This window comes from Bacillus rossius, chromosome 17 (genome assembly GCF_032445375.1).
Source record: "Bacillus rossius redtenbacheri isolate Brsri chromosome 17, Brsri_v3, whole genome shotgun sequence".
Classification (NCBI taxonomy): Eukaryota; Metazoa; Arthropoda; class Insecta; order Phasmatodea; family Bacillidae; genus Bacillus; species Bacillus rossius.
Window position 1 is genome coordinate 13,190,389 of NC_086344.1, and position 12,119 is coordinate 13,202,507.

The following is a 12,119-nucleotide window of genomic DNA, read 5'->3' on the forward strand; positions in this document are numbered from 1 at the left end:
TTTGTGTTTCGTAGGTATTAAATATCGCGAACGATTTAAAAGAAAAATCATATAAACTTGTAAACTAATTCAGCATAATTCACAGTTTCGTGTTTTTCAAGCGAATAACTAAAAATAATAATAATAATAAAAGCACATGTTATACAATGTAAAAAATACAATTTATTTGAGAACATTTTAGTGACCTCACTTGCTGAGGTTTGTACAGTTACTGGTTCGTTATCACCCTCCCCCACCCCTTTCAGTGTGATAATTTATTTTTTGATTTTAAGTCCCAAATTACTTCTCAAGTTGACGTTCAAGATGCCATTGTTGTAAGACTTGGTGATATTTATTTTGGAATTTCTTAATTATTCTTTAAAACCGTTTTAAATTGGTAATAACACATACAAAATTTTAATTTAATTTTTTATCAGGAATTTTTATGAGAGTTTTGGAAGTGATGATGTAACACATGAGTGTTTAGTTTTCTAATATGTTGTGATCAATTTTGCAGTGATCCCCTATCGAAGCTGTATTCCATGACCTACATGTACTACTCCTTGGTCGGCTGTGGCATCACGTTGGTGGTTGGAGTACTCGTGAGTTACATTGCTGGTGAGTCTCAGGCCTTGTGCTCTACTCGAGTTTCAATAAGAGTGGTAAATTTGATTTTTTAATTAAAGATATATTCTACATTAAAACTGGTTCATTCTGTAGATAATAGAGAACCTGAATTACTGGCACAGCTAAACACCCACGTGCACATGCACAGATTCTTAACGTGACTAACAAAAGCCACCCAGTGGATATTATGAATTTTTTATGTCAAGTTTTGATATTTGGCGATTTCAAACTGATATATATTTTGTTTTTTGTCGGATGTCGACTTTGGCGAGTCGATTTCGACTTAGTCGATGTCGACTTTGTCGAGTCGATGTCGACTTTGTCGAGTCTATGTCGACTTTGTCGAGTCGATGTCGACTTTGTCGAGTCGATGTCGACTTTGTCGAGTCGATGTCGACTTTGTCGAGTCGATGTAGACTTTGTCGTGTCGATTTCGACTTTGTCGTGTCGATTTCGACTTTGTCGGAGTCGATTTCGACTTTGTCGGAGTCGATTTCGACTTTGTCGGAGTCGATTTCGACTTTGTCGGAGTCGATTTCGACTTTGTCGGAGTCGATTTCGACTTTGTCGGAGTCGATTTCGACTTTGTCGGAGTCGATTTCGACTTTGGGGAGTGCCGGTGTGTGCCCAGGGACGTCGCCCGAGGACGCCTACGACGAGAAGCTGATCCACCCGCTGGCGCTGCGCGTGACCCGCTGGCTGCCGGGCAAGCCGCGCCGCTTCGTGTCGGACAGGATCACCAGCCCAGAGAAGCACAGGCAGTCCTCGGGGTCGTCTGCCGGCGAGGAGGAGGCGGGCTGCACGTCCTGCCCCTGCGTGTTCCCCGCCGAGGGGCGGTACCGCGGCCTGGACGAGCCCTACAGCGTCTGCAAGAGCCCGGTCTAGCCTCGACCCCCGCGTCATGGACTGTCTTCCAGAGCCTGGAGTTGTTTAGCCTTACCCCGGGACCCTGACGACTCCCTGGGAGGCCCCTGTCTGCTACCCGGGTGGTCGCCAAGAACGAAGAGACGACCCGCAAGTGCCTGAGAGTGTTTGTAGCCCGACCGTGTTACAGGGACCCTCGAGGTCTCGGACTGCAACAGACGTCTCTTCTTTCAGTTCGAGGAAGGGAAAAATAAATATGTATGTAATTTGTTTGTTTGTTTTGTGACTGAGATGGGACTAAAATACTGAACTTGTTAATTTATCTAGTAGGCCAGTTGATCTCTTCGCCACTTCGTGCAGGAACTCGGCGGCGCAGCCGAGATAGTTTCTAGTGGGTTGGAGCGGGGGAGAAGTGGGATCTTTGACCGATGCGAAGCGTTGTTAACGGGAGTTGTAATTCCCGCAGCGACACTTCAGCAACTTTATCTGAAGTAGTCTTTCAGAAACAATTTCAACCACAAGCACATTCCTTTGGCAAGTGTTCACGGTTGAGTGAGATCCAAACACATTTTTTTTTTCTTTCTTATTTAGTTAGGGAGGGACTTGGAAATATTTCCACCACCCTACTTCGCTACGCCGTTGAGACTTACAATTTATATGAATGTTGAATTCAGGTATTATTAATTTATAACTAGTTTAAAAAAAAATATTTTGTGGTGTTTTTTTTTTTTTTTTTGTTTTCAGTGAGCGTTTAGTTTAGATATTTTTGAGTAATTGGGTCTTCTATAGTTTAAGTGGCATGCCATTGAATGTAGTTTAAACTTTACCACAAAGATATTAATATTTAATTTTTGCAGGTGGTTGATCAGTGTATGCTGAAATAAAGACTTCTTATTAAATTATAATTTTTTTCCAATGTGATTGTAGTATTTAACATGTATTTTACGAAACATTTAGCAGACATTTTTCTGCATCATTAGTTTCATTATTATTCCTGTGTGTAGCTTTTTTTTTCTTTTGTCAGTTTCATCTCTGCTGTCGTATTTAATACAATCAACTGCGATTAAAACTCTTTACATGTAGTTACAATATACTAGGTGCCATTTTCCCATCTGCTATTACAGGTCGCTTTGTGTGCGACCGGCGAGTGTAAAGAGGAATTGCTTGTCCATCATAATTTCAGTGAAATAATAAAACTACTAGATGTATTCTTGCAGTGCAAGAGTGTACTCTGTAACATTGTAACTCAGTCGAAATGGAACCTATAGATGAAATATGCAATTTCGCATTGTAATGAAAATAAAAACTAATAAATTATCCATTTGTACTTTAATACGCAAGCAGTAAATGTTGTTAATATTTTTTATGAAACTATATTAAAAAAAGTGATATTGTAAATTTTTTCCGTGTGTGTGTTCGTGAAAATGCCTTTCTTAGCATTTTGTAAATTGTGGCAAGATAACTGCAGATGATTTTCATGTTAATAGAGCTCATGTGTTTGTAGTTAGATATATATAGTTTTCTAGGTTTCCTTCTGTTACTTAAATTCCACGTAATAATTTTTAATGTATTTTAAATATATTTTATAATAAATTTGGTAATTACTTCTAACACATTTTTTATTTTTGTAAAATAAAATAATTTAAGATATTATCTTAAACCACATTTTTCTTTTTGATGTAAAACTAACGTCTCAGTTTTTCGCCTTTCAAACATCTGAATAATTTACATGATCTGAATTTACTGAACACAACAAACAGATTGACAAATTATTATGGTTATAATTTAAAACGCTTTTTTTTTCGATAACACTGTAATATCTAGTGGACTTTGATCATTGTAATGTGTATAAAAACATTCGTTATTTTTTTTTAAATCAGATTGCAAAAATATTTGCAATAATATGAACGCCACGTTTTAAAGTGAAAAAGTTAAGTTTTTAGCATCACACCTACCGTAGAATAATGAATTTATCATGGTCATATGACAGTTTGTCTTTTATTTGACTTGTACTCGTATGTTATTTACACAACTGCTCTCTTCACCCTAATAATAATGTACCGAAGTGTTAACTGCTTGAGCTCATGTTAGTTCTCTTGCGCTATCGAAAAGCGCTTGTTTTATTTTTTGTCATGGTGTCACTAAGGGACGGTGTGACCAGGTCTGCCACCCTATGCAAAAGTCACATTTGCCACCTCTCCAATAACTGAGGTGACCACCTTAGAGTTTTCAAATCAAACCCCATTTACTATATAAATGCTAATATCAAAAATAAATTTTTAAAAAAATTGTACATATAACCAACCAACTACTGATAAACAACCCCCCCCCCCCCTTAAATATATCCACCAAATGCGACCATAACCCATCAAAAGTTTTTAGGCTTTTGGTTTTTTACCTTTTTAAATGAAGATACCGCATTAAATATTCTACTCGGTTCTTTATGTTAATCCATTTTTGTAAAACAAAAAATATTTTGTCTATTAAACATATAACTATTATATATATTGTGTATCCAAAGACTGCGAAAATATGAAATCCAAACTTCATCAATTTATAAGAAAATTAAATTTTATTTAATAATAAAGGTGATAATATAGTGTCATATATCTACCCATTACTTATAGGCTACTTACTGCACTAGTAACGTAATATATCAATGACGGCTAAATAAGAATCAAATTTTATATGCCACATTGAAGTCAGTTACGTTAGTTATGGGGAGGGAGAAGCCAGAAGATAAAAATAAAAACTCATTTATTGGTTTAACTTTAACATAAAGCTTTACTTTGACTTTGTTAGATTCCGTGTTGTAATTAAGTAAAAAAAAATATCGTTAAGTACTACTAAATAGATTTTTGGTATTGTTGTTTTGGAATATACTGACAATAATAAATTTTTATTGTAATGGATTAGTACAAATATGGGAAACACAATTTCAGTTAAAAATAACTTAAAAATATTAAACAATGAACTTTAAACAATAACTAAATGGACATAAAAGTAAAAGGAACTTAAAAAGGATAAACATGTTGTCAATAGTAACAAACACAAAATTTAAAAGAAAAGAAAATTAAAAAAATAATCGTCATTAAATAACCTTACTGCTCCATTTAAGTTTTAAAATACATGTTCACTTATCTTGCTTAACGTTTTGAAAAAGATACCAGTTCATTCAGGTAAATATTTTGGGCCATGTCTTCTATGAATAATGTTGCTAAGCCTACAAGTCATATTTATATGTCTTTGCAATCGTTGAGCAAAGCCAGTTCGTTTCATGCAGTCATCAATCATTTGAATTCCTTTACTCCTTGAAATCCTGGTACCTATCTTAATCAACACAATACAGATGTCACGTCTTTTAACTGGTTGAATGTTTGGTCCACTGAATTAATGGCTTTGTCCAGAACGGCATAGTAAAAATTCACCTTAAACTGGTCCTCGACAGTTTTAATAATGTCACTTGATTCATATTCAAATTTTTGTTGTGTTCCTATATCGAGTTGGTTGTCCTTGCAGCTCTAATAAAGGTGTTACATGCATTTCTTATAGATAGTTATTTTGCACCCACTAACGTGCTTTCAAAATCTTCACCATTAAGACACTTCTCTAGGTATGTTTTTTTTTTTGTATTAAACTGTTCTTGAGCTGATGACCAACTCGAAGCCGTTGTTTACTTATATTAATTTTGAAAAGAATTACTATGACATACAACAAAAGAGAAACTTACATTTCAAATTTATCTTAGCAAGGCCTGAAGCTATGACACTTGTCTTGTTATCAGCCGGCATTGGTAAGTTGTCTTCATGTACGTCCAACGATGCCTCGCACACTTCAGCAAGCTGATAGCGGAGAGGTTAGTTTGTAGTGCGTCAATCCTGCTTTCCCACCCAGTGAGGCTGGTAACACGTTCGATCAGTACACTCCAACATTGCGTCGATGCAAAAAAAAACAAATACATATCAAGTTCTCGCGATGTCATGGCGGCCATCTTGGTTGACCTTGGCCCTGGTTGACCACCTTGGATCCACCATCTTGTATTCTGCCATTTTGAATTTAACATCTGCCATTTTGTTTTTCGCCATTTTGTTTTTCGCCATTTTGTTTTATAGATCTTTCCGCCATTTTGAGTTATGAAGTTGCAATTTTCGTTATGGCCGCCATTTTGGAAATCTGTAATCATCGTCCCATTTTTATGTGGGAAATTTTTAAGTCGGTAAAAAATTTATTAAATTTTATTACAATTTTATTTATAATTCACTTACGTCATTAAGCTCGGAGTCCTCGGTTCTAACACGGTGAGGGCAAAAATAAAAATGGTGATGGATTCGTCTCCCATGGTGGCTGCTGGTGCAGATATGTATATCGCCAGCTAGTATGATACATCCGCCATATTGTTTTCGTCGGCTAGTGTGTACTGTCACCATATTAGTTTAAATTTTACCTACTAGAGTGCAGTAATTATTTCCAGAGCGCCCGCCATCTTGTTGGCCGTCTTGGCAGCCATGTTGGAAATCTGTATTTATTTAGCTAAAATTCGGGGAAAATTACAAAATTAATAAAAAAATTCACTAATTAATTTATAGATGGAATCGATGGATTAATGTCCTTGGTTCGATCTTTGGTTTGGGCGTTTGGCTCTCTCGTCTGTGAAAAAAAGGGGGGGGGGGTAAACACAATAGTACACTCAGCTGGAGAGGGGAAGGAAGGCCATGACGCGGCGATGACGTCACAGAAGCGGCGCTCGCTTCAAGTGAAGAGACTAGACTTTTTACCTCGAACAGTTTTATTAAAGTATAGGTTCCCTCATCCCCTCATTCGAACATGTTCCCAATACTGCGCCATTGAGCGATTTAAGTTATTTCCAATTACATCATCGGATTGCTTCCGTTAACTATTCACATCAGCTACCTTGATTGACGCCATCTCTCATAATACCCTACTGGTCTGTGAAGAGGTTTCACGTCAAATGAAACGTAAAAAAAAAAAAATGTTTGTTAAATTCAAATAACCTAGGCTGAATTACATTTTTTTTCTTCCGAGAATGTAGTTTCCCTTTCGTCTATCTGAAAGTAACTAAAATTAAATTTAAGTTTGGTTAGGTTAGACCAGCGACATTAAAAATATTATTAAATTGTGAAAATGTATGAACTCTCTCAAAATGACTATTTTTTTTTCCTATCCTAACTAAAACTTAGTGTATTTTGGAGGGGTCCGGGTTAGGGAGGGACCTAGGTGCGTCTCAGGCCGAAGCCTATACGCCTAGTCATGCTGGGATTAGCCATGCAGGGAGAGGGTCGCATGCATCATGTGCTAGGAGGGGATTGGCCAGCCATGGCAGCGATTGGCGCCATGACTAACTCCCCTCACTCTTAAATCTAGACTATAACTAGAGATAGGTTGGGCCCAGGTATGACCTATTTTATTCCGACTGCGAAGTGGCACGAGTGGAGGACGAACCTCGGGTATCTTCGGGACTGATCGGGTGCAGTCGCCTCTGCAAGCAGGGGAATGAAGGCTACACGCATAACAAGGCTGCTCGACGCGTTGCATACGCGAGCAGTCCCAGGCGCATCACAGCTTAGAAGCAATCAAAAAATAAGATGGACTTTAAAGATCAATTTGATATGATTTATATTCGGTCTTGAATTGTTAGTAGTACAAATTTTATGCGAGATGTTCATAGTTTTTTTGCTTTAAAATACTGTTAGTAGAACACATACTGGTAGATGAATTTTATAAATAAATTAATAAACATGTAAAGTTAAAATTAATCAGTTTTAGGTGGCTAAGACGATCCAACATGGCATAAAGCTTCTGGAGAAAATTTGTAAATAAATTTTAAGTCAAACCGATATTTTATTTTAGATCTGGGTTTTATGTAATTTTCACCAAGAGAGATCTTCGAGTGCAGAGATTGTAATTTTAATTGCTGTGCATTACTGAAGGATAGCCCATGGTTTCTCTGAGAAGCAACACGTGCAAAGCATAGGAGTGGGGAGCTCGATGGCTCGATGGTTGAGTGGGGAGGAAGTTTAAGTGCTGAGCGCTCTGGGGCATGCGTGGATTACAGCACATTGGCCTAATTGCACACTGGCACAATCGCGCATTTTCACTTGCGCAATTGTGTACTTGTACCAACGGTGTGTATGTGTGTGTGTGTATATATATATATATATATATAAGGGGTCCAGCCCCCCTTCCCCGAAATCCGAAAAAAAAATCATAAATAGTTTTGTACACTACAATGCATTATCATATGAATATATTGCCTCATTAAAAGATTAAGAGTTAATAATGCAGTATCACTACAAAAAATGTATTGTTAATAAAACTTAACTATTACAACAAAAATGTTTTTAGATCCTAATAATGTACTGCTTTCGTGGTTCAGACAAAGTGTTGGCTAGGTATTACAACGAAAATTGTTAATTACAGGTTGGCCCGGCAATACAACCCAGAATGATAACGAATTACAATTAAAACACTTAAAAAAATGATGAGTTACATGTTTGAGTTCATTTTTTTCTTAGCAAGCTGCCGCGACCACACAATCGTGACGATCGAGTGACAACACCACAACTGCAACTGAACACACACCACGCAGCTACCCTCACCCTCACAAAGGCTGATTATTCCGACCTTACGGCCAGCATTCTCACGTTCCCCTCCCACATATGCGCCCTTATAGGGTATGGTGAGAGTGACCTTCATGATCCTTTTTGACGTGACAAAGTCTAATAAATTTATGAACGCCGGCTGCACGCACGAAAAAGTGTCCCGTTACGCAGTGTCCCGTTACGCTCATTGTACGCTTGCGCCGCATCTATTTCTCTTCCACTCGATTGGAACAACCATCGATTTGACGGTTTCGAGGCACATTAAACTTGAAACACTCCCATTCGTTTCCTACTTTTCATATAACACAGATTGTAAGAAGTTAAATAGCAAACATGTATAAAAGTTATAGTTAAAATAATCTCTTCGTTAAAGTAATAAACATATTTGAATTAATGAGTGCAAATAAAAGTAAATTTATCAATTAAATTGTAGTTTTCATTTCACTCCTTTGTATCCATACGAAACAGTGATAATTCAATAAAAATGATTTAATTTTATTCATAAAAGTATGCAATCATTTCATCAATGTTTTGTTATGAATTTGTCACGTTATAGCCTACTATCGTCCGTAAACCGACTTTACAGAAAACCAATTTTTTTCATAAATATTCCAGAGCTTTTTAAATTACAGAACTGTGAGGAATCGCTCCCTGTTGTTTGTTCTGGAGGGTATTAGACCAGCGGCTGGGGCCACCAACCCAGCATAGTCACCACCTCAGCCCCTCTACCGCACTCAGCTGACCAGACAGTTGGCTGTGTCCTGAGCCCTTAGACATTATCAGCACTGCTGGCGCCTTACCCGATCTGCCACATCACGCTCACAAAGGCAAAACAAAGGGAGGCAACCCCGTGGGCCAACAGACCAATCACAACAAGGAATGTTTCTGGGAAAGACACATCGCGCCACCTCAAGGCTCGCCCTGATTGGCTGGCGAGACTCCGCCCAGCGGAAAGTTCCAGTTCGTTTCCGCGCACTCCTGCGTCCACGTGCTGTTTTTTTTTTCTTCTGACGACGCACTAACCTGAGGCGTGAAAAATAACTCTCCGGCGACAGTGTGTCACGCCTGTGTCTTCCTTTCTTTGAAATGCTTCTAGAACAGTGGTTCCCAAACTTTTTCAGCTGGCGACCCACCTTTCCTTATAGGAGTACCTCCACGGTCTAGCCGACCATGGTGGAGTAAAAAACCTTATTTGTATCGTATCTCTTCCGCATGTAGTATATATAATTTACCATCAAATATTGCAAATATATATGCTTTTTTTTTTAAGATACCGATTGTTTATTGGTAAACAATTTGTGTTCTGATTTGAAAATGGTTCACCAAATATAAGCACTTTGTAGAAAAACAGTTATTTGTTTAACAATAGATACGTGTTTGCATACAATTCGATTTGTTTCGACTTTTCTTATCTTTTCTGATGGTTTATTCGATGATTTATGATAGTTTTAGGATCGAGTCACGACCCGCCTGTAACCCTTCAGCGACCCACCGTTTGGGAACCGCTGTTCCAAATGTACCCGAATGTTCCTTACAGTCTTTCTACTCAGAACATGCCTTAAAAATATTGATAAAACGTAATTAATGCACAGGTTAATTGTAACTGATAAACAAATAACAATTAAACATTGCACTCAACTTTACACCATATATAACACCCCAATTAATAATATTCATTATCAAAACACAAATGAAATATTTGCAATACCTATGCATAATAAAATAAATATTAATAAAAATATATTAAAAAAGGCATTAACATAAAACATTCTTAATCAAGTATGATTCGCAGCAGTAGTAGTATGTTACAACATTTAGACTTTCAGAAGTAATACTGACGTTATAAACAAAACAAACACATTAATGGATACATCATGCAACTTATTGTGTAATAATAATTCTCTTCCTTATTTTATAACAATTTTTCAGCTGAAATCACCGGCCAAAGCAGGTTATTTGTTTCCAAACGAATGCGCCCCCCCCCCTCCCCTAACAATCACTCAATCTCTGCTCCAGAAATTTGTTTCTGTCAAGAGGTATGATACGTGTTTGTATTAACCCAGAACTTATATTCTTCTTCTTCTTCTCTACACACAGATAATCAACCAGCTGTTTTAGGAGTTTAAGAATTTTAACCTTAGGTAAGTTTGTCATTTAGTTGTTTTTTTTTTGTTTTTTTTTTTTTTCCCCACAAAGTCAATTTCTTATGCCACTCCCTTTTCATACGACCATATAAAATAATATCTAAAGGCTGGGTTAGGTTAGTAGAATTTGGGGTTAGGCACACAAATCTTTTATTGTTTTCCTCACATTCTTTAAAAACTTCTACATTGATGTAAGAGGTTAAATTATTTATCATCACAGCATTGTCTGTGGGGAGCTTTCTTCAACAGAGGAAGTGGGTGTTGAGGTAAACCAACCTTTGAATGTTCCCTTATTATAACAAGCACTTTTGGTTCTATTACAACAGTAACATTTGAAAAAGTCAGTAGTGTCGTTGGATATTAGCCACTGTCCCTTCTTTCTCTCTGACTCCTTTTTATTATTATAGTCCGTTGTTACCTGTTAATATGAAACTGGTAAATATGTTTCTCCACTACTTTTTCTTTTACTGGTGTAGTGTCATTATTTATTGTGCTGAATATTATTAATATTTGTGGGCGCCAGGATTCTTCCCTTATTAAGCTTGAGTGGGTGATAATACCATAGGACATGGGTATTTCTATTATTATAAAAACAAATTACTCTCAAACATTAAGGGGCCTCCCTAGTAGCTTCAGAAGTTAGCGGAACACTATGTTTTTTAAATAATGATGGGACTTTATTGATCGACACTACGAATCTGAAAATTTTTCACCCACGAGAAGATACTACACGAATTGTCTGTATACTTTTACATTTATGTTTTTTTCTATCAAAATATGAAATAAAAAATCACCAACTTGTCCAACTTTGGGGCCATTTTATACTGCTTAGGAGAATGACAGAAAAAAAGTACAAGTCTAGAAAAAAAGATAATTTTTTTCTGAAGAAATTCATGTATTTAAAACATATAGTCATCGCTCTGAATTCCGAGATATCTTTTCCACAATTTCTGCAAATCCTGAAAGTTTTCCACCGTCTCGTGCTGCCGCTCGGCGAAGCCAGCTCGCCGCCCACCGCTCAGGTAGCGTGGTGAGGGACCCCGGCCCGGAGGGGAGGCAGGCTACCTGTGTGTGCGTGCGTGCGTGAGAGGGAGACAACACACAACCGCAAAGGTAAGATAATCCCGTGACCGAAAGAAATTCTCAGAATTGCTTTTAGTGTGCCTCGCCACAGTACCATGTGCTCGACTTACTCTGTGTGTATATTCGTGTATCTCTAAAACATCGCTTTTTTTTAACTACTAATATCCTAAAGTTTACAATACTAGATCATGTATTACGAAATAAAGTATTGAAACTGATCAATCAACACGTTGAAATTTGTCGTACAAACTATTTATTGGTGACTTTACAGTCTCGCTAGCTAATTCGACAAAATTTTTATTTAACTTTTAACATGAACATACACTTCAGTGTTTTCCTTCTATTTTTAATAAATATTCAAAAAACAATTATTATACTGCCCAATATTTTTTTAAATTATTTTAGTTTTCCAAAATGATTTTACACATCTTACAACGCTGAAGAAAAATTTATACTGGTATTAACCAAATGGTTAACTATTTACAAAAGTTTTCATACTTAAAAATGTAGGTTTATATAAAATGTATCTTAAACTAAAAGAAAAATCATATTTTGAAAACTAAATGTTATTTTTCTATGCTTTTTGGTTAGATAGATATCTGATGGTCTTCTCTGTTTTAAAAATGTTCATGGAATGATAAATAAAAAATAAAAACAAGGGAAGATCTATATTAAATAAGCTAGTCAGAAGTATATATATGTTCCTCCTGGCGCAGGAGTCACGAGGAGTATTGAAGATGAGGTCAGTGACCGATCGCTCACATATGTAATTATGGATGGTACGTTATTAATTACAAAATTC

At 36.8% G+C, this 12,119-nt stretch overlaps 1 protein-coding gene across 3 annotated transcripts in view; it reads left to right on the top strand.

Moving 5' to 3' along the window:
* The window catches only part of LOC134540877 (sodium-coupled monocarboxylate transporter 1), a 154,468-nt gene extending 151,387 nt beyond the window's left edge, over nucleotides 1-3,081 (top strand). For all 3 annotated transcript variants that reach the window (XM_063383899.1, XM_063383900.1, XM_063383901.1), the window contains 2 exons: nucleotides 497-597; nucleotides 1,238-3,081. In XM_063383899.1, coding sequence (XP_063239969.1) covers nucleotides 497-597; nucleotides 1,238-1,491 — 355 coding nt within the window. In that variant the 3' untranslated portion in view covers nucleotides 1,492-3,081. The remainder of the gene's footprint in view (nucleotides 1-496; nucleotides 598-1,237) is intronic.
* The last annotated feature ends 9,038 nt before the right edge of the window (nucleotides 3,082-12,119 follow it).